This window comes from Pelobates fuscus, chromosome 1 (assembly GCF_036172605.1).
Source record: "Pelobates fuscus isolate aPelFus1 chromosome 1, aPelFus1.pri, whole genome shotgun sequence".
NCBI lineage: Eukaryota > Metazoa > Chordata > Amphibia > Anura > Pelobatidae > Pelobates > Pelobates fuscus.
The window spans coordinates 8,945,852-8,972,843 of NC_086317.1; the positions used below are offsets into that span (position 1 = coordinate 8,945,852).

The 26,992-nt window shown below is 41.1% G+C and overlaps 1 protein-coding gene across 8 annotated transcripts in view; it reads left to right on the forward strand.

Annotated features, from left to right (window-relative positions):
• The window catches only part of STXBP5L (syntaxin binding protein 5L), a 350,034-nt gene that overhangs the window by 42,404 nt on the left and 280,638 nt on the right, over positions 1-26,992 (forward strand). For all 8 annotated transcript variants that reach the window (XM_063446146.1, XM_063446149.1, XM_063446159.1 and 5 more), the window contains exon 2: positions 7,955-8,052. In XM_063446146.1, the coding sequence (XP_063302216.1) occupies positions 7,955-8,052 (98 nt within the window). The remainder of the gene's footprint in view (positions 1-7,954; positions 8,053-26,992) is intronic.

Consider the following 26,992-nt stretch of genomic DNA (forward strand, 5'->3'; position numbering starts at 1 on the left):
TTTAAAAAGGATTCAAGATTACATTTTTTGAAAGACCTGGTGATTATAATCTTGGGAGGGATTTAGTGGCCTTTATTTTGCGTATGCAGTATACTAGACAGTGGTCACTGAAACTGTTAGGGAAAACGCCCGCCTCCTGGATTCTGTCAGGACAACTGGAGAGAATCCAATCAAGCAGGGTAGGGTTCTGGCTTTTAATATTAATGCGAGTTGGGGAGGAAATGAATTGTGTTAGCTGCAAAGTCTTAAACAGCGAACATGATTTATTATTTTTAGGATTCAGCCAATCCGTTTTGAGCTACAGTTTCACTTAGTAGTTGGGCTATGGCAGGAAAGTAGTGCACCAGAGAGCTAGGTGGGCGGTAGATTACAGAAACAACAATAGTTTTACTAAAAGGGATCTCAATTGTGCCAGAAAGGAAATCAAAGGCAGAAGGGCAGTTATGGTTTTTTAACCCCTTATGGACTAATCCAAATGTACACATTGTGAACGAAACAAAATGTACCGTATATACTCGAGTATAAGCCGAGTTTTTCAGCACATTTTTTGTGCTGAAAAACCCCAACTCGGCTTATACTCGAGTCAATAGTCTGTATTATGGCAATTTGCATTGCCATAATACAGACTGGGGCTGTGGGGGCTGTCAGAGCTGTAACTCACCTCTCCTGCAGCTCCTGTCAGCTCCCTTCTCCTCCGCGCCGTCCGTTCAGCACCTCGGTCAGCTCCCAGTGTAAGTCTTGCGAGAGCCGTGGCTCTCGCAAGACTTACAGTGGGAGCTGACAGAAGAGCTGACCGGACGGCACGGAGGAGGAGGGAGCTGACAGGAGCTGCAGGACAGGTAAGTAAACTCTCTGACAGCCCCCCTCTTCCCCCACTGAACTGCCAATGCTGGACCACCAGGGAAGGAGAGCCCCCCTCCCTGCCATATATCAAGCAGTGAGGGGGGACGAAAAAAATATATATTAATAATAATAATGAAATTAAATAATAATAAAATAATAATAATGAAATTAAATAAAAAATAATAATAAATAATAATAAAATTTTTTTAAAAAAATTGCCCACCCCCACCAAGGCTCTGCAACACACACACACACACACACTGCACACATACACACACACTGCACTCATGCACACACTGCACTCATACACACACACTGCACTCATACACACACACTGCACTCATACACACACACTGCACTCATACCCACACTGCACTCATACACACACACTGCACTCATACACACACACTGCACTCATACACACACACTGCACTCATACACACACACTGCATTCATACTCGTACACACACACTGCATTCATACTCGTACACACACACTGCACTCGTACACACACACACTGCACTCATAGACTCACACTGCATTCATACACTCACACTGCATTCATACACTCACACTGCATTCATACACACACACTGCATTCATTATACACACACTGTAAATAAATATTCAATAAATATATTTTTTTTAGGATCTAATTTTATTTAGAAATTTACCAGTAGCTGCTGCATTTCCCACCCTATTCTTATACTCGAGTCAATAAGTTTTCCCAGTTTTTTGGGGTAAAATTAGGGGCCTCGGCTTATATTCGTGTCGGCTTATACTCGAGTATATACGGTAAACAAAACCTGGCATTTGCGCTATATGTCTGTCCAACCGTAATTCACATCTTTCATATTAAATGCACCCCCCCTTATTATATATCATTTTATTCAGGGGAAACAGGGCTTTCATTTAATATCAAATATTTAGCTATGAAACGTAATTTAATATGAAAAAAATGGGAGAAAATAAGATTTTTTTTATTTTTTTAGTTCTACATGGCATTTTAACTGTCAATGTCATAATACTGTTTGCTTTAAAATACACATATTTATATTCAGCAAAGTCTCACGTGTACAGGTTTTATGGTGTTTTGGGAAGTTACAGGGTCAAATATAGCACGTTACATTTGAAATTGAAATTCGCCAGATTGGTTACGTTGCCTTTGAGACTGTATAGTAGCCCAGGAAATAAATTTACACCCATAATGGCACTCGGGAGACTTCGCTGAACACAAATATTTGTGTTTCAAAACAGTAAAAAGTATTGCAGCAGTAATATCGTCCGTGTAAGTGCTGTTTGTGCGTGAAAAATGCAAAAAACGTAACTTTTACTGGCGATATCATCGTTGTAATACATTTTACTGTTTTGAAACACTAATATTTGTGTTCAGCGAAGTCTCCCGAGTAAAACAGTACCCCCCATGTACAGGTTTTATGGTATCTTGGAAAGTTATAGGGTTAAATATAGTGCTAGCAAATTAAATTCCCTATACTTTCGGCATGGGTTGTCAGGCAGGTCCCGCTAATTGTAATTAATTAGGATACCTAATTATGTAAAAATATTACATAAATATATGTGTAGAATTAATATATGTATATATATATATATATATATACATATGTGTATATATACATACCGTATATATATAATTTGTTTTAAAATATTTTTATTTATATCTAGGTATATATATATATAGTGATATATACGTATATATTTATGTATATAGATAAATATATTATTTCGTTCTATGTGTATTTTGATATAAATATATATATATATATATATATATTAATATCACAATACAGTTAGAACGAAATAAAACATACCTATATATTTTTTTATATTTTATTTTTAATTATTTTTCTTATTTAATTTTTTTACGTATTTACATTTTTTTATATTATAAATAAATATATATAACAAGAATTATACATATATTTAATCAGTATCAGTCTACGTGTAATTTGATATTAATATATATATAATTATATATATATTAATATTAAAATACACCTAGACAGTGTATGTGTATGTGTGTATATGTGTATATATATATACTTAGATCATATATATATATAATATATATATATATGATCTAAGTATATTTTTTTTGTTTACACTTATTTTAAGTTATTTTTATTTGATTTTCAGCCAGCAGGGGGACTAACTGTCATTACAGTTAGTCCCCCTGCTGGCAATGCACCAGGCAGCTAGCTATCCCGGCCATGTGATTGTGAGGTCCTCGCAAGGACCTCACTCTCACATGGCCGGGGGGGACCGGAGGAGGAAGATCTGCCGCGGGGGGGCTCCCTGGGAGTCCCCCCAACCGCTATTGCCGGCGTGGGATGACCGGCGTACATTTACGTCCTGCGGCGTTTAGAGCCGCTTTAAAAAGGACGTAAATGTACGCCCTGCGGACTTAAGGGGTTAAAGGACTTAATTTTAAGGACTTGTCAATATAAATAACAATGCCTCCTCCTCTCTTTGCTCTGTCATTTCGAAAACATGAATACCCCAGTATTGCAATGGCAGAGTCTGGCATTTTAGTCGTTAACCATGATTCAGAGAGCACAATGATTTGTGGTCTGTAATGGGAACACCATGCTTGCAGTGCATCCAGTTTAGGGAGTAAACTACGGATGTTGCAGTGCACAAAAGAGAGGCCTTTTGTAGTGGGGAGATTAGGGCTAACCAATGAAATATATACAACAAGCTGGAAGAAACCAGACTAGTTGCATATGTTGCTGGAAATAATAGTACATATATTATAATAGCTATGCAAACTGAAAAAATAGTAGTGATAGCACATAGAAAGAATAAATAGAGTCACATCTAATTCAAAGTGCAGTCTTGCCTTAATGGCTCACCTCAGAATAAGTCTCTCCAATTAGTACCCCTATCCTACTAAATCCGGCACAAGCCACTGTCTAGTGACTTTATTAAGGCTAAATGCAAGGTCAAGACTAGTGGCTTATGGATCTGTGTTGTAGGTCAGACGTCATGTAACTGACGTGGGTATTCAGGATTAAGTCACAGTCGGTCCTTTGGAGAGTAGCCCGGGCTACTTCTGTTTACCGCGTATAAAATAGCTTTAGATTAACAGGCTATACCAGACTGGGTTCACTCTAACAACTACGTGAAGAACGGCATGTGAATGATAGCTGGAATAGAGACATAGTTGGCCGCTGTGGAGGATTGTCATATACCTCTCAGAGCTAAAGTCAGCCAGTAATAACTCTAGTCAAAAGCTAATGGATATGTATACAAACTGTATAATACTGGATCCCCCCTAACTAATCAGTGGGGGCTAGTATACGGATAATATCCAAAGTGAGATTGTCTTAGCCGCTATGGAGGGCTGTAAAAGACCTCTCAAAATATACAGTTGTATAAATCTAACTCTAATGCATAGAGAGTGAGTCGCAAATCTACAGCTAGTAGACATATAAATAGTTATCCAAAGTAGACATACATAATGTGACCATCAGGAGAGAAAATCGAGGTGAAAATAAAGATTAGGGTGCCTCTATGTGCAGAACCATACTTAGAATGTTGGTTGCCTGCACATAGTGATAGATAACCTAGTGAGGAAAGCACACAGTGAAAGAAAATGAGCCCAAAAAGAGCCCGACGCGCGTTTCGGTGCTGTGATGCACCTTCGTCAGGGGATGATTAGGGCTAGAATTAGCTGGGGGACCAGGGTTAGACTCCACATCATTTGCGAGGGCAAGTAACATAAGGAATAGGAATTTGGACATCATTTTTGTTTGGCAATATAGTGAATGGGATACTTTATAATTTTGTGAGGTGGGGGTAGGAGGGTTATTTTTTATAACTCTCCACCAGCACTCAGCAGATAAGTTACAGGAACAGAACAGGCCATGGTGTATGATAAATTGTGTTCCAGTTTGAGGTGTGTGCTTTTGGCGGTAGTGATGTGAACAAAATTAGAGTGAGAAAAGGGTTATTAAGAATAACAGTATGGTCATATTTGGATTCATGTTAGTGGTATGAGGTGAGTGGATGAAAATGAAACACAAACAGTGAAGAATTAAAAATTAAATAAAAGTATATAATATTGATGTGCGATATATAGCTATTTGTAGGGAGAGAGGGTATGTATCTACAGGGTTAAGAGATTGGAAGGGTGTGCTGATCAGTGTTTTGACCTGTCATTTCAGGAGAATGAAAGTTGTGAGGGAGACTATCTATAAATGAGGACATGAGCTTGGGATGGGTGGGAAACGGTCTTCCAGAAGGCTACCTGTTGCATAGGGCAGTGGAACAGCTGATTGAGCTCTGGGTACTTTACTGGGCACGTTTTAAAATAAGGCTGAAGGAGAGAGATATATTACTGTTAGATGGGCTAAGTCGGGATGGGGGAGATGCATCTATGGACATTTAAACAAAGGGAAAGATTGAAAATTACAGAGATAAGACAGAGGTATTCATGTAGGGAAATAAAACCATTAAACAAATAACAAGAAAGATATATGGGCCTGAGCTGGTTAAACTAACTTTTAACATGATGGACAAAGACAAAGGTGATAAAATAAGCAATGTGCCAGGGATATGCAAAGTGTGATTAGCACTGGCTGTAGTTACAAAGACATGGAAACAAATACATTGAAAATAATCAAATAATCACTAAAAATAAAAACACACATAACAAAAATAACAGGGTATGTAGCAATATAATGAAATGTTGGTCTTCCAGAAGGCTACCTGTTGTAAAGGGCAGTGGAACAGCTGGTGGAGCTATGGGTGCTTTACTAGGCTAACTTTGGCCAGCGTTTGTGACTAAGTGGCTACTATAAAAGACTGGACATACCCCATTTTGAATACCCTGGGTTGTCTACATTTAAAAATGGTATGCCATCATGGGGCTATTTCACATTCCTGGGCTACCATATGGTCTCAAAAGGCAACACTGACCCAGCAAACCAATCTGGCAAACTTAATCGGGCAAGCCCTGTATCGACCCTGTAGCTTTCCAAAACACCATAAAACTTGTACGTGGGGGTATTGTTATACTCCGGAGACTTCGCTGAGCACAAATATTAGTGTTTAGAACAGTAAAACTTATCATGATAATGAAATCACCAGTAAAAGTGCAGATTTTGGGTAAAAAAAAAATGCAAAAAACTAATATGAACGCTAACTTTGGCAAGAGTTTGTAGCTAAGTGGCTACTACACAAGACTGGACCCCATTTTGAATACCCTGGGTTGTCTACTTTTTCAAATGGTATGCCATGATGGGGTTAATTTTCATTCCTGGGCTGCTATATGGTGTCAAAAAGCCCTACATTTGACCCTTGTAAGTTTGCAAAACCCCATAAAACCTGTACATTTTCGGCACTGTTGTACTCAGGAGATGTTGCTGAACACATATTGGGGTGTTCTTTGTCAGTAACACATATCAGGAACTGAGAATCCATACCTAAAGTACAATGTGAGAGAAAAATAACACAAAAAAAGACTATCCAAAAGTTTGACAAAGACTGGTGGAAGAATTAGTGCATGGAAAGTGTTAAAATACCACCATTTGAAATAACCTAGGGTGTCTACTTTTCAAAAATATAATGTTTGATGGGGGTAAATTACATTGTCCGGCTTCAAAAATGTCCCAAATAGGACATGGGTGCATGATGACCAGCTGTGAAAATTCCAAGTTGGAAAACCGGAATGCGCACCCTCCGAATAAGGTCTTTTAGCCCCCAGAGAACCCGACACACCTGTACATGGGGGGTATCACTGTACTCAGGAGATTGGGGTGTTCTTTGGAAGTAACCTTTAAAGTTCTCAGTACATGTATTCTTAAATTGCTATGTGTGCCAAAAAAATCACCAATTATTATAATTTTTTTTTAATTTGGCATAGATTGGTGGTAAAATGGTTGCATGAAAAGAGTCAAAATACCCTATGTTTATTACCTTAGGTTGTCTTCTTCAAAAATATATATACTGTACGTGTGAAGGGTTATTCAGGGATTCCTGGCAGATATCAGTGTTACAATGTAACTTGCGTTAATTTTTGGAAAAAAAAAATGGTTTGGAAATAGCAAAGGGCTACTTGTACTTATTGCCCTATAACTTGCAAAAAGAGCTAGGAACATGTTAATATTGAGTATTTCTAAACTGAGGACAAAATTGAGAAACTATTTAGCACGGGTGTTTTTTGGCGGTTGTAGATGCATAACAGAGTTTGGGGGTTAAAGTTAGAAAAGTGTGTTTTTTTAAATTTTTTCATCATATTTTATCATTTATTTTATAGTAAATTATATGATATGATGAAAATAATGGTATCTTTAGAAAGACCATAATGGTAAAAAAAACCTGTATATAATATGTGTGTGGGTACAGTAAATGAGTATGAGGAAAATTACAGCTAAGCACAAACACTGCAGAAATGTAAAAACAGCCCTGGTCCTTAACGGTAAGAAAATAGAAAAACTGTCTGGTCACTAAGGGGTTAAATAAAAGTTATGGACAATCCAAAAATGCTTTTAAAAGGCAATTCATGCAATTGTTTAAATACGTTAGACTCCTGCAGTCAGTCTGTGATATCGAAATGAGTTGGCAGGCTCCTAAGGGAGGTGTCCCCAGTGTCACTGTAACCCAGTGAGACCGAATCACTATTGACAACACTGACTGGCTGTCTGACTGGTCCTCACATTTCAGGATCTTGCAACCAAAGCTGCTGAAAAGCTCCCTGCTTGGTCCTAGTACCCACCACACAGTGTTTGTGCATCTAATGACGTGCCCAGTTACAGTTCCCTTGTGTCCCCAGATGTGGGACAGCAAGAAACTAGAACCGGACCAAGGGACTGAACCTCGATATCAGGACTGTCCTGCCCAATACGGGTCTGCTGGGAGGCCTGTACCTAATCCAACCTAACCATAATCAGGAGACAGAAGCTGTGAATTCAGATCCAATGTGGTAACATGAATCCTAATGCTAGCTGGTGGGAGTACAATCAATAAGTACCCTTGCTTGACACAATTTATTTGATTTGTTTTCTAAAATCGTTGAGCAGTGAATTGTTGCTTACTTTAAATTTATAACTCACAATCCAATAATGACACTTTTTTGTGGTTTATTTTTCAGACTGTCCGACATGGTTTTCCCTTTAAGCCGACTGCGTTAGCATTCGATCCTGTTCAGAAAATCCTGGCCATTGGCACAAAGACAGGAGCTGTGCGCATGTATCCTTTACACTATCTTACCAATTACCTGCACAGCTCGTTTCAATTCCCAGCGGAGAGATTCTGGGGGCACTGTTTGGGACGGATATGAAGGGCCTGCAGACATTCTGGTTTATCACTGACCAGGTAAAACATGATGGGTATGGATAGGAAAGAATCCGTTATCTGTCAGATCCTTTTAAGGTTTATTTTAATGGAACTTAACACATTACAGCACAAAGCAAGATTCACATTTTTTATAAACCCACCAACTATTTTTCACACAATATACGTACAATCCACAAAGTTATTTAATAGCACCCTAAACGCTCATATTTCTAGAATAAAGACCTTCCAGGGATATAAACGTATCACACTATGCTGAATATAGCTGCAAATGTTTGCTCAAACTTAAAAAAACAAGACTCTTTACATAGCTTAACAAAAAACATGCACAGACGGAACAGTATAGGACCATTCCACATGTCCTGATTGCATTCATAGGACATTAAGGTTTAACCCCTTAAGGACACATGACATGTGTGACATGTCATGATTCCCTTTTATTCCAGAAGTTTGGTCCTTAATGGGTTAAACAAGTTTGTGGTTAATACAAGCTGCCTTTTAGCAAAAACTCGTTAAATGGAGAATTATTTTGCAAGAAGATTTAAAATGCACAATGTATGATTGCAAACCACGTTCCCCTCAAAATAGTGTAATACCTCACAGATATACCATGGAAGGCACATGCTGACATGCTCTGTATGCAACTGTTGTACAAGTACACAATACCCACAATGCAATAGTATGTATGCAGCAAAATATTGGGTAAACATTGGTATATATAAACGTCTCAAAATAACGTTATACCACACGCCCTGATTATATATGTCAGCTATGTATGTTTGGCTATGCAAGTCACATTTTGGAATCTGTGTGTAATAGTATTTCTTATTAGTAACACATTGTGGAAATGGAGAGGGGCAGGTTGATGTATGTTTTAAATATATTATAAATGTGTTCATTGTCACTCGATTTTCTTTATATACGTTCGTTACATGAGTTTGTGTATAAGTATGTTTCATTGTTTGGTAGACACAGAGAAAGCTGCTGTTAAGAAGGACTGAAATTAAGCTTCGTTATTAAGCATGATGGGAGTTGTAGTGCACTGATTCTTAAGTGGCAAAGTTAAAAGACCTGTATCTTGCAGTCTACAGGGGAGTGCAATTTCTGATCGTTGTGCACTGTGAAGGGCATGGTGCAGGCTGCGATCGTCTGCAGCCAGTGTTAAATGCCATTACTAACAGTCTAATTCAGGACAGAATGAGCATGATGGGAATTGCAGTGAACATTTGGGGTGCCAGAGTGACTGGAATCTTTGACATTAGTTGGTGCTAGTTCATTCTGTCTATTTTGGCACTTAGTCTACTGAGCACTCTCAGCATCCTCATCCAACACTGAAGATGATGGGAGGTTTATTCCTCTCACACGTCACTTGCCTGGATTACAGCTCCCAGCATGCTCACTGAGTACTTGGAGAACATGCTGGGTGATAAAATGCTTCTTTTCACGTACTTCCATGTTAACCAACATGATTGAGCTTCCCTCTCCAGAATGCCCAAAGAGATAATCCACTCAGACTCCTGTAAAGGAGATTTTACCTGCAGCTACAGAAACAATTCTTTCTATCAATCAATGCCTATAAAATGGTGGGAATACTCCAGGACATACAGGGCTGTAAATAGAATTTTGTGTGTTATTAAAATAGTAATCGCCATTGACACATGGCGTAAGTTGATTGTTAGTTTGAGTCAAAAAAGTTAAATGTTGTGTTTCGTTTTGGGCTTATGGGCTTCATCTTTCTTTACTGTGTTACTTTGACCTGCTGAGTTTCCATCCAGAACCGTTAAGGTTATTTTGAGCTCACAGTACTCTGCCGAGAGGCCCTGTGTCTATTCTCACTCGAGGCTTAGTAAATACGGAATGCAGCCCTGGTGGGTTTGTAATAACCCTACAGGTTACAAGGCTTAGTAACCCAGCATAGTGCCCTGCATTTTTTCATTGAAAAGGTTAAATAAATTATAATCTGTAACTCCCATTACACATGGGGATTCATTGTGCTCAGATTTGTGTTGTTCTGCATTGTGGATTTTTTATGTGCAAGTATCAGTTAATTGTGCTTTTATTATTTGAGGTGTTTCTACAATTACATACCGTTCTGCGATAAAACCAAATTGTGTTTTAACATTTTGTAATTAGAAATCCATCCTCTGAGCATTTCATCTGGAAGTATATCTGGCTGTATACAAATATATCTGCGTTAACCTTGTGTCTGCTGGTGAGGACTGCAGTTCCTTGCATTGTGTAAAAGTCATTAAATGCTGGCTATTGTGCCCCGGCCACCAGAAGGGCCCTTTATTCAGTTACTCCTTGCCGGAATACAAAGCTATTTTTGGGTTGAAGTTATCACTTGAGTTTTGTGGTTTAATTAGACGTGTTGTTGATTGGGTGGGGTGCCGCAGGTCTGCATCCTTGGTCGCGATGCCTATTAGGAGTCTCATCACGCACTGCAAGCAGCGCAGAGCAAGCTTTCTCCTGCCTAATCCCACAATAATGAATTATTCCTCGTTTATACCTCAAAGCAAGCTCTTTAACTCAGTGAATATATAGAGCAGAGCCCGGTGCCTTGCACTGGGACATAAGCTTGGGTTTCATTTTCTGTCTTTAGAATGTACTATAACATATCCATGGCTAAAATCTTCATTGAACATTCTATTTTTTTAAAAGAGGATAATATATTTATTTACACCGTGTGCCTTTCTCTCTCTCTTTGCACCCCCTGGTTTGCACAAACTGTGGCCAGGCTTGTGTTATCTGGTACTTTCTGCACATTTTAATGTGAATGTCTGTATAAAACCTGCAATAATCTAAGAGGAGCAGCCTTGGTCACAGGGATAATGAGCTGGTTTATAAATTGTCTTCACATAGTTGTTTTTGCTTTGAGGGCATTTACAGTCCCCGCTGGCTTAATTCACAGCCGAAGTTCTTTGGTGTGGAGTCCACAGGGCCCTCTGGAGGGATGACGACAGGGACAAAGGTCTGGAGGAACAACTCCTGGATATCTGTTATCTACATTAAGATGACCCTTAGATGCCACTCACTTAGCTTGGACACCACTCCTGGCATCAGAGAAGGCCATGAGCAGGACAGTGTCTCAACTGAACACCAAACAGGAAGTGAGCTGGACACATGCAGACAGGTCCCTCAATCGAAGCTCTGCTGGGTGTAATGATAGAGAAATTTCAGTCACCCTCCTGTTTCCTACCTGGGGTCCAGTGGCTATCTGAGGCTGTAGGGAGCTTGGCTCTCTTCCTCCCTCCCACGCGGCACTCTATGTGTTAGCTAGGAGGAAATGACTGCACTATCTCCTAGCGCTGACCCTTTATCACAGGGGGCCCGGTCGCGCTGTTAAAGCGCCGCAGCCCTGACTGGGCCCTGCAGACTCATTGTCATTGGGTGGCCCTAAGAGCATCGGTGGAAGTACCACACGGCCCGCACGCACCAGAGAGGCCCGTGGGTTCAAGGGGCAGCTGCTTTGGGCCCTCTAGGAATGACTGGGCCCGGGGCAGCTGCCCCTTTTGCCCTGCATTAAAGACGGCCCTGCTCTGAATGACTGCAACATTGGATTTTTCCAAGACGGTTTATTTGTATTATGTTTGCTTACTTAATAGGGGGCTTGTCAAATTTTCTTGGATTCTAGTAGCCAGCTAGAAAAGTTAGGAACCAGGAGAGGCAGATTGCGGGAAGTTTAGAACAACAATGAATGTTCCTATACTCTGACTATGTATCTCCGCCTGGTATCCCTTCACCTCTTGAACACTTCAGCTATTGTGTTTACAGCTCAATCACCATGCATCTGCCGAGGCTTGTTGAAAGGTAAAACAGATACACTTTATTCAAAAACTTGCACATATTTATATAGGTATTCCCAATAGTGGGTCATCAAACTAAACAATAAAATCCCATCCCTGCGCTTTGATGTCTGGAACATTACTTAATAAAGGACAGGATAATTTAATTAACTAACAGATAGCAAGGTGCTTTAAAATAATATCCCCAAAACAGAGTGTTCCCCACAAGTAAGCTAGAGCTGTACATGCCCTGAGAGCTCTGGTTCTAAGGTGCAAGCTGTCAAACAACACCCTGATCCGAGGTGTCAAGCCCAAGCTATCACTGGTTGAAGTTTGACCGGGCCACGATCATCCTCTGATCCAGAGCAGAGTTCCAGACAGTTTTTTACTAAGTCCTGATCTCCAATAATGGCTTCCCAGAGACCCGTAGCAGGGAGCTTCCATGAGTCCTTGTTGTCACTGGATGCCTTGGTCATGTCCCTGTTTTCCCATTCAAATAGCGCTCAGTTTCATGGGTTTGCGGCATCATTGCGATCCGGCATAACGTTCCATGATATTTCTGGGTACTTTAGGTTGAGCTCTTTGTGCTTAATTCAACCTAATTAGCATCCCGAAAGTTTGTTGGGCTAGCTGGGCCAAAGATAAGGCTCTGATATGTCTTGCAGGCCAATAGCACAAAATGGGCGGGTAAAAATAGTGATGTAAGCTCTTTTGAGGAGGAGTTGGTCCGGAGTCCCGCGCTAGTTTTTTAAGTAACAAGGTTAGTGTGTCACAACGAATAGCTCTGAACCAATATTATGGCTCTTGTTTTTGGAGATGGGCCATAAATCAGGAACTTGCAAAGCAGCTCAGTCTAAAAATGAAATCCAGTTATTACTGCAATAAGGTAAAGATGGTGGATTGTGAAACATTATCACAACAAAAATATTTTCTAGCAGATCTGGCGCAATATATTGTTACACTGCTTAAAAAGTATTAATTTTACTTGAAAACAAATGATGAATTTATATAAATAGGATGCATTGTTCCCAAACGTTATCCAGTTAAGTAAATGTGAGGTAATGGCGTTTATTTCATGGTCTTATTGTTTCCATAGTACGTAAAGTGGTGGTGGTTTGTGAAATGATAAAACATTAGAGTATCACAGGGGTCTGGTAGGTCTCGTCTCTGAAGAGTTCTGTGGACGTGTTTAAGTAACACAGAGAACTGACACTTACATTACAGGAGGAGAATCGGCAGTAATTGTTTCCCCCGAGCCTCTCTTTCCGACATGGGAAACAAAGCTGATATGGCTGGCAATCTGACCACAGTCCGTAATGATATCATATCTGAATCTACAGCTTCCCTGGGCTCAGAAAATGCAGGCCCTGCCTGCTACAGTCATTTTCAGTCACGAAAATAATAATTATTCTGGGGAAGACATTGGGCACAGTGATATCATTACAATCAGTTTAGTCATTTAAATGTCGTATATCACAAGATACAATTCACTGATTGCATCAAACTTTTCATGTTGGTGTTCTTTCATGTCGAGTTAGCTCTGTTCAGTTTATCTTTCTGTTTTTTCTCCAATCTTCTTATCATGCATTTAATACCTGGGAGCTATGTGTACACTGTCCTTCTCAGGTTTGCTCTTCGTATGTTAGAGTTATTATTCTGCTTCATTATATCGCATGCCATTACCCCTGTAACCGGGATTAAACCACGTTTTCCAAACAGAATATTGGGCATTCCTGCCTGGTTCATTAATGATAATTGTATCTTTTAGTTTTTCTTTACTATGTGAGACCTTTCCTCTGCTGACTGGTAGCACAGAGGAGGACACTTTGTAATTATCAGCCAGGGCAGTGACTGTATTTTAGGGATAAAACCTGAACCAGTATAACCTTATCATCTCCCACTGATGGATGTTAAAGGTTTTAATCGCTCCCTGTGCCATGGATGACTTTCCAAGCTAACTCTTACCATTGCCTGGATCTCAATGTAAAAACTGGAGGCCCTTGTTTCCGCCCCGGGATGATGCGTATTATTGAATGCCTGTCTGGGTCCTGTTCTTGGTGAGGGTAGCAGGAAGTATAAGAAAGGAGTTTGTCGCTCTGCTCCAATTCACCAATAAACAATGAAAGCCGTTTGCTTTAAAATCATAGGATGTTCTGTTTGCTCTAACAATGTTTGGATTTTGTCACTTAGACCCTCTCAAAGACGAATAAACCGCATCTAGCTACTGCGAGATCCAGAGGTCAATCTTGCTGGCCATTCATTGGCTGAGAGTGCAGGCTGAGCGCTCGTAGCCAATGAATGAGTGTCTTTGCAAGGAACTGAATTGGCATTTGCTGGCATTGTGGTTCCAAGATGGTTAATGACACTGCTGGAAATTGTACTATTTTCTTTCACAACTACAGTACGTGTGCAGAATGTGCTGAATGTGCTGAATGTGCTGAATTGAATGTGCTGAATTTGCTGACTGTGCATTATGTGCAGAATGTGCTGAATTGAATGTGCAGAATGAGCAGAATGAGCAGAATGAGCAGAATAAGCAGAATGTGCTGAATTTGCTGAATGTGCTGGATGTGCTGAATTGAATGTGCAGAATGTGCTGAATTTGCTGACTGTGCATTATGAGCAGAATGTGCAGAATGAGCAGAATGTGCAGAATGTGCTGAATGTGCAGAATTTGCTGAATGTGCAGAATTTGCTGAATGTGCTGAATGTGCAGAATGTGCTGAATGTGCAGAATTTGCTGAATGTGCAGAATGTGCAGAATGTGCAGAATGTGCAGAATTTGCTGAATGTGCTGAATGTGCAGAATGTGCAGAATGTGCAGAATGTGCTGAATGTGCAGAATGTGCAGAATGTGCAGAATGTGCAAAATGTGCTGAATGTGCAGAATGTGCTGAATGTGCTGAATGTGCTGAATTGAATGTGCAGAATGTGCTAAATGTGCTGAATTGAATGTGCAGAATTTGCTGAATGTGCAGAATGTGCAGAATGTGCTAAATGTGCTGAATTGAATGTGCAGAATTTGCTGAATGTGCAGAATGTGCTGAATGTGCTGAATGTGCTGAATTGAATGTGCAGAATGTGCTGAATGTGCTGAATTTGCTGACTGTGCATTATGTGCAGAATGTGCAGAATGAGCAGAATGTGCAGAATTTGCTGAATGTGCAGAATTTGCTGAATGTGCAGAATGTGCAGAATTTGCTGAATGTGCAGAATGTGCTGAATGTGCAGAATGTGCTGAATGTGCAGAATGTGCAGAATGTGCTGAATGTGCTGAATGTGCTGAATTGAATGTGCAGAATGTGCTGAATTTGCTGACTGTGCATTATGTGCAGAATGTGCTGAATTGAATGAGCAGAATGAGCAGAATGTGCTGAATTTGCTGACTGCTGAATGTGCAGAATTTGCCGAATGTGCAGAATGTGCTGAATGTGCAGAATGTGCTAAATGTGCTGAATTGAATGTGCAGAATTTGCTGAATGTGCTGAATGTGCTGAATGTGCAGAATGTGCAGAATGTGCTGAATTTGCTGAATGTGCTGGATGTGCTGAATTTGCTGAATGTGCTGGATGTGCTGAATTGAATGTGCAGAATTTGCTGAATGTGCAGAATTTGCTGAATGTGCAGAATGTGCTGAATTTGCTGACTGTGCATTATGTGCAGAATGTGCTGAATTGAATGTGCAGAATGAGCAGAATGAGCAGAATAAGCAGAATGTGCTGAATTTGCTGAATGTGCTGGATGTGCTGAATTGAATGTGCTGAATGTGCTGAATTTGCTGACTGTGCATTATGAGCAGAATGTGCAGAATGAGCAGAATGTGCAGAATGTGCTGAATGTGCAGAATGTGCTGAATGTGCAGAATTTGCTGAATGTGCAGAATTTGCTGAATGTGCTGAATGTGCAGAATGTGCTGAATGTGCAGAATTTGCTGAATGTGCAGAATGAGCAGAATGTGCAGAATGTGCTGAATGTGCAGAATGTGCTGAATGTGCAGAATGTGCAGAATGTGCAGAATGTGCTGAATGTGCAGAATGTGCAGAATGTGCAAAATGTGCTGAATGTGCTGAATGTGCAGAATGTGCAGAATGTGCTGAATGTGCTGAATTGAATGTGCAGAATGTGCTAAATGTGCTGAATTGAATGTGCAGAATGTGCAGAATGTGCAGAATGTGCTAAATGTGCTGAATTGAATGTGCAGAATTTGCTGAATGTGCAGAATGTGCAGAATGTGCTGAATGTGCTGAATTGAATGTGCAGAATGTGCTGAATGTGCTGAATTTGCTGACTGTGCATTATGTGCAGAATGTGCAGAATGAGCAGAATGTGCAGAATTTGCTGAATGTGCAGAATTTGCTGAATGTGCAGAATGTGCAGAATGTGCAGAATTTGCTGAATGTGCAGAATGTGCTGAATGTGCAGAATGTGCTGAATGTGCTGAATGTGCTGAATGTGCTGAATGTGCTGAATGTGCAGAATGTGCTGAATGTGCTGAATGTGCTGAATTGAATGTGCAGAATGTGCTGAATTTGCTGACTGTGCATTATGTGCAGAATGTGCTGAATTGAATGAGCAGAATTGAATGAGCAGAATGAGCAGAATGTGCTGAATTTGCTGACTGCTGAATGTGCAGAATTTGCTGAATGTGCAGAATGTGCTGAATGTGCTGAATTGAATGTGCAGAATTTGCTGAATGTGCTGAATGTGCAGAATGTGCAGAATGTGCTCAATTGAATGTGCAGAATTTGCTGAATGTGCAGAATGTGCTAAATTGAATGTGCTGAATGTGCTGAGTGTGCAGAATGTGCAGAATGTGCTGAATGTGCAGAATGTGCTAAATGTGCTGAATTGAATGTGCAGAATTTGCTGAATGTGCAGAATGTGCAGAATGTGCTGAATGTGCTGAATGTGCTGAATGTGCAGAATGTGCTAAATGTGCTGAATTGAATGTGCAGAATTTGCTGAATGTGCTGAATGTGCTGAATGTGCTAAATGTGCTGAATTGAATGTGCAGAATTTGCTGAATGTGCAGAATGTGCTGAATGTGCTGAATTGAATGTGCAGAATGTGCTGAATTTGCTGACTGTGCAGAATGTGCAGAATGAGCAGAATGTGCAGAATTTGCTGAATGTGCAGAATTTGCTGAATGTGCTGAATGTGCAGAATGTGCTGAATGTGCAGAATGTTCAGAATGTGCTGAATGTGCTGAATTGAATGTGCAGAATGTGCAGAATGTGCAGAATGTGCTGAATTTGCTGACTGTGCATTATGTGCAGAATGTGCTGAATTGAATGTGCAGAATGAGCAGAATGAGCAGAATGTGCTGAATTTGCTGACTGCTGAATGTGCAGAATTTGCTGAATGTGCAGAATGTGCTGAATGTGCTGAATGTGCTGAATGTGCAGAATGTGCTAAATGTGCTGAATTGAATGTGCAGAATTTGCTGAATGTGCTGAATGTGCAGAATGTGCTGAATTGAATGTGCAGAATTTGCTGAATGTGCAGAATGTGCAGAATGTGCAGAATGTGCTAAATGTGCTGAATTGAATGTGCTGAATGTGCTGAGTGTGCAGAATGTGCTGAATTTGCTGAATGTGCAGAATTTGCTGAATGTGCAGAATGTGCTGAATGTGCAGAATTTGCTGAATGTGCCGAATGTGCAGAATTTGCTGAATGTGCAGAATGTGCTGAATGTGCAGAATTTGCTGAATGTGCAGAATTTGCTGAATGTGCAGAATTTTCTGAATTTGCTGAATTTGCTGAATGTGCAGAATGTGCTGAATGTGCCGAATGTGCAGAATTTGCTGAATGTGCAGAATGTGCTGAATTTGCTGAATGTGCAGAATTTGCTGAATTTGCTGAGTGTGCTGAATGTGCTGAATGTGCAGAATGTGCTGTGACTGTTCCACACAGGAATTGCCACAGAGGGTATATTGTAAGCAGCTGCAATGGATTTCTCCTTACCAGTAGAATCACAGTCTGTTGTCTCTGTTCAGACATGGAAGAGCTGGAGATGAAGCCAATATGTTATTTCATTGTGGAGGTGGGTATTATAAGACCCAAAAACCAATAAAGTGTCAGCTTTTCTTGTGTAGGAGAGCAGGTATTCACACAATAACTCTTTATTAAGTAAAAAAAACAGTTTAGATCTTTAACACGTGGTATAAAGAAGCATTTACCAGAAAAGTGTTGTGATGCTTTCCCTTTAATTGAAAATTCTTCTCCATTTTCCTCTCTGTTCAGAAAATGAGTTATGGACAGCTTTATGTCCTGAGTCCATAAAGTGTACATTAAGTAAAGCCCAGCAGTCTTGGTCCACATTTGATGTTCATTGCATAGTCCATCAAGCAGGGATATAAATTACTGCTCAATAATGACCGTTCTGCTTTTAGACACAATACAGTATTTAGATGCTACGCAGGGCAAAGCTGTTTCATTTGGTTCCGAGTCCCCCAGTGACTCGTCAGCCCTCGCTATAATCAGGATTAATAGCTGTGTCACCCCAGAGCAAAGAGATTTATCGAGGACAGCTCGGGAGATTAGAATAGCAACGCAGAGAATAAGAATGTTTATTCCGGGAATATGCAATGCATTAATTGAGTTTTATTTAAAAGAAAATGAAAGACATCTTCTAAGGCTGTAAGGACTGGGGTACTAGAGTGGATCCCAACTAACACAGATCCTCTGAGAAAGAGAACCAGACATTCAGAAATACATAGGGGGTGACACACCAGCTCCTTCACCGTGTTATGTGAGAGACTACGGAATGAGAGCATGGACTCAAAAGACCACTGTCATCAAAATTTCCTTTCTAAATTTTTAAACGTTTATTACATTTAGTGAAACGTAATGATTTTTATTTTAAAATGTTTTCTATTGATTTTTGTAAAGAAATTTTCTTTTTTTTTATCTGGCTGAGCAGCCATGTTGGGCCAGTTTCTACTGTTATCTTACTAATTTCTGCCCGGCTTACTGGTCTGTGTCAACCTGCAGCAAAGTTATTCTGAGCAGCAGTTGGTCAGACACCAGTAGAATCTGACCCATCTTGGTGGCTCAGCCAGATAAAAAGTGAAATTTTCTTAAAAATAAAAAAACAATATACATCAGCTGTCTCCCTCCAAGTCAACGGCGCTACCATCACCTCTACCTCGCAGGCTCGCTACCTGGGTGTTCTCTTTAAATCCAGCCTCTCCTTCACCCCTCATGTCCAATCAATCCATCCATGTCCATCTCAAAAACATAGCGCGCGTCCGCCCCTATTTAACCCCGAATGCGGCTAATGTGCTGGTCCATGCTGTTGTTCTTTCTCGCCTTGACTACTGCAATACTCATCTCAGTGGTCTTACGTGTTCCCAGATTGCACCGCTACAATCTATAATGAACGCAGCGGTAAGGCTCATTTTCCTGTCCGCTTGCAACTCCCACGCCTCCCCGCTCTGTCAGTCCCTGCATTGGCTTCCAGTTAGATAAAGGGCTCAATTTAAAATTCTGTCGCTTGCTTACAAGTCCCTACAGAATGCTGCTCTAACCTACCTATCCTCCTTAATACACAAGTATGTCCCGTCGAGGCCCCTACGCTCTGCCAAAGACCTACGTATATCCTCTGTCCGTACTCCCACCTCTAACGTTCGCCTCCAAGACTTTTCCAGGGCTGCACGTCTTCTGTGGAACTCCCTTCCCTTCTCCGTAAGACTTTCACCCAGTCTCCACTCATTCAAAAAATCATTGAAAACTCACTTCTTCAAGAAAGCATATCAATTAAATGTTAGCAGTTTTTTATCCCCCACCCTCCATGACTCCTCTCCTGCAACTGTCAAAAATTACCTACTAAGCCCTCAGCGAATACTTTTCTAACAACTTACTTCGTACCCCTACTTTTACCCTTTGTGTCACTATACCCCACTCCTTCTAGAATGTAAACTCATTGAGCAGGGCCCTCCACCTCTCTGTTCCAGTACGTCGAGTTGTCTGGTTACAATTAAATGTCTGTAAGTCCACCCTTTGTACAGCGCTACAGAATCTGATGGCACTATATAAATAATAAAATAACAATAATAAAGAATTATGTGTCGCGAAATTTAATAAACGTAAAGACCTAAAAGTGAACATTTTATGTCAGTTGTCCTGTAAACATAATTTCGCCACAACCCTCCTCGCTCTGAGTGCTCTCACATTCCATCATAACAGAATTGGTCTCTAACTTAGTACCGAGATAGACACAGCTCTCTCCCACTTACCACCAATATACCTGGGAAGAAGTATTGGCTTGATTTCATTCACCGAGCTCGTTATCGGAGATCAGCTACAATGTTTACAGTGAATAGGCGTGATTTCATTCACCGAGCTCGTTATCGGAGATCAGCTACAATGTTTACAGTGAATAGGCGTGATTTCATTCACCCAGCTCGTTATCGGAGATCAGCTACAATGTTTACAGTGAATAGGCGTGATTTCATTCACCCAGCTCGTTATCGGAGATCAGCTACAATGTTTACAGTGAATAGGCGTGATTTCATTCACCCAGCTTGTTATCGGAGATCAGCTACAATGTTTACAGTGAATAGGCGTGATTTCATTCACCGAGCTCGTTATCGGAGATCAGCTACAATGTTTACAGTGAATAGGCGTGATTTCATTCACCCAGCTCGTTATCGGAGATCAGCTACAATGTTTATAGTGAATAGGCGTAATTTCATTCACCCAGCTCGTTATCAGAGATCAGCTACAATGTTTATAGTGAATAAGCGTGATTTCATTCACCGAGCTCGTTATCGGAGATCAGCTACAATGTTTATAGTGAATAAGCGTGATTTCATTCACCCAGCTCGTTATCGGAGATCAGCTACAATGTTTACAGTGAATAGGCGGGATTTCATTCACCCAGCTCGTTATCGGAGATCAGCTACAATGTTTATAGTGAATAGGCGTAATTTCATTCACCCAGCTCGTTATCGGAGATCAGCTACAATGTTTATAGTGAATAAGCGTGATTTCATTCACCCAGCTCGTTATCGGAGATCAGCTACAATGTTTATAGTGAATAAGCGTGATTTCATTCACCCAGCTCGTTATCGGAGATCAGCTACAATGTTTACAGTGAATAGGCGTGATTTCATTCACCCAGCTCGTTATCGGAGATCAGCTACAATGTTTACAGTGAATAAGCATAGGTCATGTTTTTTTATCTCCTGGTTCTGCAAACTAATCGTGGCACTACATGTTTTGTTTACATGTCTGGAAAAAAGAATGATCTGGTAATTTCACGCTATTCGAATTCCTTGTAATTTTTATGTAGATTCTCTCAGTATAAATGTATTCTCTGCTCCTCTAACAAGTGCCTTAAAACAAAGCCTTGATAAGCAGCTAACTCCATCTGAATACCACCCCTGCTAACTGACACAAGAAATCTGCCTTGGAATGATCTGTAAACAGATTGTTTCCTGGATCATGCTGCTTTGCACCGATGGTCCATCTGGTGGAGCGTGCATCAACTGCTTGTCCATCTGGTGGAACATGCATCAACTGCTTGTTTTTTTATGTTGTATCTTCTGTTTCACGCTTTATTCATTAAAACTTGCTTTATTTTAGCTTTAAATATCTTGCTGTGCTTGTCACTTATACCCTCCTTTTTAGTTTAAAAATGTATAAAATAAAGTTAAAACCAGTGCCAGGCCAAGTTCCCTAAGCAGCTATTCAAACCTCCTCTGATGTCACAAATCCAAGGTGCAATCTAATGCTTCTCATAGAGAGCATGCACGGTAAGTGCTGGACCCACCTATCACTTTCGATTGATAGAGTAGCATTGAATCCAATGCTTGTCTGTCAGAAGCAGTGAGGGCATTGTATGAGTTCATGAGCAACAAGATGAGCTGAGTGACAGCTTACTACTGCAGCATGTCTTCCTTCCATCCAAGAGCCAAGGAGGGGATGGAGTGATGGACGGTTGGCTGCTTAAAAGGTGGGCAGTGGACAAGAGGAGGGAAAAAATGTGCATGAGACGCACTCACACAGTGCTACAGGTTTCTCCTTTCAGATTGCTTGAACCATAAACACTTCTAAAAGCAGAAGTGGTCATGGTGGTTGGAGTAACACTTTAATGATTTATTTGATCTGTTTGTCAGATATAAATGGGCTATTATAGAGCACCAAGTCAAGGGTGGCCAAAATGTTGATCACCAGGTACCATAAACTGATACTTGTGGGGTATTCGAAATTGTTTTCTAGGAACTCTTCCCAAGGTGACATTTTCACTTGTGTGTTCGGAGAATGGGTTATATAAACACAATACTTTTCCTATTTGGCACTTCCATGTCCCAATCCAACCATCCTTGTCTGAATCCAACCATCCTTGTCTCAATCCAACCTTCCATGTCCCAATCCAACCTTCCATATCCCAATCCAACCTTCCATGTCCCAATCCAACCTTCCATATCCTAATCCAACCTTCCATGTCCTAATCCAACCTTCCATGTCTGAATCCAACCTTCCACGTCTGAATCCAATCTTCCATATCCCAATCCAACCTTCCATGTCCCAATCCAACCTTCCATGTCTGAATCCAACCTTCCATGTCTGAATCCAACCTTCCATATCCCAAACCAACCTTCCATATCCCAATCCACTCTTCCATGTCCCAAACCAACCTTCTATGTCCCAATCCAATGTTCCATATCCCAATCCAACCTTTCATGTCCGTATCCAACCTTCCATGTCCCAATCCAATCTTCCATATCCCAATCCAACCTTCCATGTCCCAACCCAACCTTTTATGTCCCAATCCAACCTTCCATGTCCCAGCCCAACCCTCCATGTCTTAATCCAACCTTCCATGTCCCAATCAAACCTTCCATGTCCCAACCCTCCATGTCCCAATCCAACCTTTCATGTCCCAATACAACCTTCTATGTCCGAATCTAACCTTCCATGTCCCAATCCAATCTTCCATGTCTGAATCCAACCTTCCATATCTGAATCCAACCTTTCATGTCCCAATCCAACCTTCCATGTCCCAATCCAATCTTCCATATCCCAATCCAACCTTCCATGTCACAATCCAACCTTCCATGTCACAATCCAACCTTCCATGTCTCAATCCAATCTTCCATGTCCCAATCCAATCTTCCACGTCTCAATCCAACCTTCCATGTCCCAATCCAACCTTCCATGTCCCAATCCAACCTTCCATGTCCCAATCCAACCTTCCATGTCCTAATTCAACCTTCCATGTCTGAATCCACTCTTCCATGTCCCAAACCAACCTTCCATGTCCCGATCCAATCTTCCATGTCACAATCCAACCTCACATGTCACAATCCAACCTCCCATGTCCCAATCCAATCTTCCACGTCTCAATCCAACCTTCCATGTCCCAGCCCAACCCTCCATGTCCCAGCCCAACCTTCCATGTCCCAATCCAACCTTCCATGTCTGAATCTAACCTTCCATATCCGAATCCAACCTTCCATGTCCCAATCCAACCTTCTATGTCCCAACCCAATCTTCCACGTCTCAATCCAACCTTCCATGTCCCAGCCCAACCCTCCATGTCCCAGCCCAACCCTCCATGTCCCAGCCCAACCCTCCATGTCCCAATCCAACCTTCCATTTCCCAATCCAACCTTCCATGTCCCAATCCAACCTTCCATGTCCCAATCCAACCTTCCATGTCCCAATCCAACCTTCCATGTCCCAATACAACCTTCTATGTCTGAATCTAACCTTCCGTGTCTGAATCCAACCTTCCATATTCCAATCCAACCTTCCATGTCCCAATCCAGCCTTCCATGTCTGAATCCAACCTCCCATATCCCAATCCAACCTACCATGTCCCAATCCAATCTTCCATGTCTGAATCCAACCTTCCATGTCCCAATCCAACATTCTTTAGCTCCTGGCAGATAAAGCACCAAATGAGCCTCATCTCTGTTATATACATGTGCATGGGTCAGGATTTTCATTAGAGTATTAGCATCTACGCAATGAGGTGCCATATGCATTTATTGCAAACCTTGAAAGTGGATGTCCATCCCAACAGCCATCGACAGTTACTGATGATTGGAAATGACAAGGTGCGGAGGTGGAAACTGATTGAAGCTCAGCATTTTATCACATTTTGTGAAAAAAGATCTGTGTGTACATTAGACACAGTAGACCCTGCTTTGTATAATTATATTCTTGAATTGGAATTTCAATTAAATTTCAACACAGTTTTAATCGTTTTTTATTCCAGAACAATCTATATAGGTTTTTCATTAAAAGTCTTAATCATTGCAAATTCAAATTAAATATCAAATTTTATTCCAAAATAGTTGAACTGGAACAAATCTGTAAGTCAGCTATGCTTTCGGTTTGGCTACATTGGCCTTAAATTGGAAATTCATTTTGAATTCTCACTTTAGTAAATAGCCCTATTTATTAGGCATGTGCATGGGGAAAAGTTTTGGTTCGGCATTCCAAAATTCAGGATTTTCGCAATTTGGGACTTCGGCAATTCGGCACTTAAACACTTTGGAACTTCGGCACTTCGACACTTCGGAAATTCGGCAACTTCGGCTCTTCGGCACTTCGACACTTCGGCACTTCGACACTTCGGAACTTCGGAATTTCGGAACTTTGGCATTTCGGAATTTCTGAACTTTGGCATTTCGGAACTTCTGCATTTTGGAATTTCGTGACTTCGGCACTTCGGGACTTCTATTGCAGCCGCTTAGTAGATAACTCCCTAATTCCCACGGTATTAGGCAGTTATCTACCAAAATGCTGAAATACCTAAATTGGTCTTTCAGCCAAATTTACTAATACTCAGTAAAAATTACTTAGTATTAGTAAATTTTGCCCCTACTCGCTATACTGCGAGTAGGGGCATGTCTAGTAAACAGTGAGGAGCCTGTGGGGGGCAATAGGTTCCTATTTTTTTTTTAACAGTGAGCAGCCACAATCTTTACTTAGTATTAGTAAATTTGGCTGAAAGACCAATTTAGGTATTTCAGTCTTTTAGTAGATAGCTCCCTAATACCGTGGGAATTAGGGAGTTATCTACTTATTCATTGCTGTCATTCCATTGACTGGCTAAGTACCTTACATTTTATATGAATGGATGTTACTTGATTGTTGTAAGTGTTGCAAATGCTTACAGCTGAATCCTGGCAATGTTTGTATACTTTTTATTTAAAATTGTATACAATGTAACATTCTTCTTCTTTCACTGGGTAAGTATATTAGTACTCAGGCAATACTGTGCTGCGGAACTTCGGCACTTCGCAACTTTGGCAACTTCAGAACTTCAGAACTGCGGCACTTCGACACTTTGGAAATTCGGTAATTTCGGAACTTCGGGACCTCGGCAATTCGGCACTTTGGCAATTCGGTAATTTCGGAACTTTGGGACCTCGGAAATTCGCCACTTTGGCAGTTCAGATATTCGGAAGTACCTGAATGTCCGAATTGCCCGAAATTCGTCTGAATTCATATTCGGACTGAAATGAATTGCACATTGTGCCAAACTGCCATTTGCCACTGGGCATTGGAGAGGACTGATTGCTAGCCTCCTGCCCTGCGACTATGGCCCTGGGATGTGTTACCCCTTTAAGAACTGTTTTTGGGAATAATGGATTTGTATAATGCTGTTACTGGCTCTTTAATTACTTTGGAGCAGTGTTACAACTTTTAAACTAGCACTTCGGATGCAGTCGAAGTGCCGAAGTCGTCGAAATGGCGGCGGCCATTTTAACTTATTCGAACGCGGTCCGCGGTGTGTGCAGCCAAATCTATGGAACTGTTTTCGGTTACCTAATTGCATGAACACCGCTGGCCCGTACCTTCTACGTTACTTCAACACCGCGGCTGGAGACTAAGTCCCGTTCGAAGATTCGAACGCTCGTTCGAATGGGACTTAGTAATTTTCTCGGTGTAAAATAGACCGACCGCACAGCCCAAATCCATGGAACTATTTTGGGCATGAAAATGTGCTTGCGGTCGGTCAAAAGTGACTTATACCTATCTCCCGAATGGCTGAACGGATTCAAATGATTTTTGGGTATGTTTGTATTTGGAATGTGCTGATTGATAATATGTAACTTTTGGGTAATGTATAATTGTCTGTGGGCGTCTCCTTTGCAGGGGAGAATTGCATAAAAGCAGAGTGTGTGCCATTAAACCTGAGTTCTTCTTGACCCTCAACTCGTAGCCTTGTCTCGTGATTGGAGGGGACAGCTATATTCACACTGGGGATTGCTATGCGCTGCATACTCCCTTGAGCTTTAGTCACTTAGCTCTTTTGAGAGCTTGCTCCTGTTACGCTCTCCTTGGAGGAGAGGTCTTCCCCACACGGTCCTGGATCCTGGAGGTTCATACAGGGTGGAAGGAAGACGGCGAGACTCCAGTTAAGCTACGGCGGTTGTGGAGTCTGCGGTGATTGTGGTGTCTGCTGCAGTGCTTGGAGTCCTCAGGAAGCGCTAGGAGCATCCGTCAACGGAAGGTGTCCGTTACACACGTCTACTATTTATCATTATGAAGAAATAAAAATTAACATCACTGTTAAAGCAGCACTGGCAGACCGACGGAGGCAGTGTCATGCTCTGGGCAATGTTTTGCTGGGAAACCGTGGGTCCTGGCATTCATGTGGTTGTTACTTTGACACTTTCCACCTACCTAGAGATTGTTGCAGACCACGTACACTCCTTCATGGCAATTGTATTCCCTGATGTCAGTGGCCTCTTTCAGCAGGTTAATGCACCCTGTCACACTGCAAACAAATTTAACAATGGTTTGAGGAGCATGAGAAATAGTTCAAGGTGTTGTCTTGGTCTTCAATTGAGCATCTGTGGGATATGATGGAACAACAAATCCGATCCATGGAGGCCCCATCTCACAATTTGCAGGACGGATTGCTACTAATATCTTGGTGCCTTATACCACAGGACAAGTTCAGAGGTCTTGTGGAGTCTATGCCGCAACGCATCAGAGCTGTTTTGGCAGCAAGACGGGGACTTACACGATATTAGGCAGGTGGTTTTAATGTTGTGGCTGATCAGTGTATAGTACAGACATAA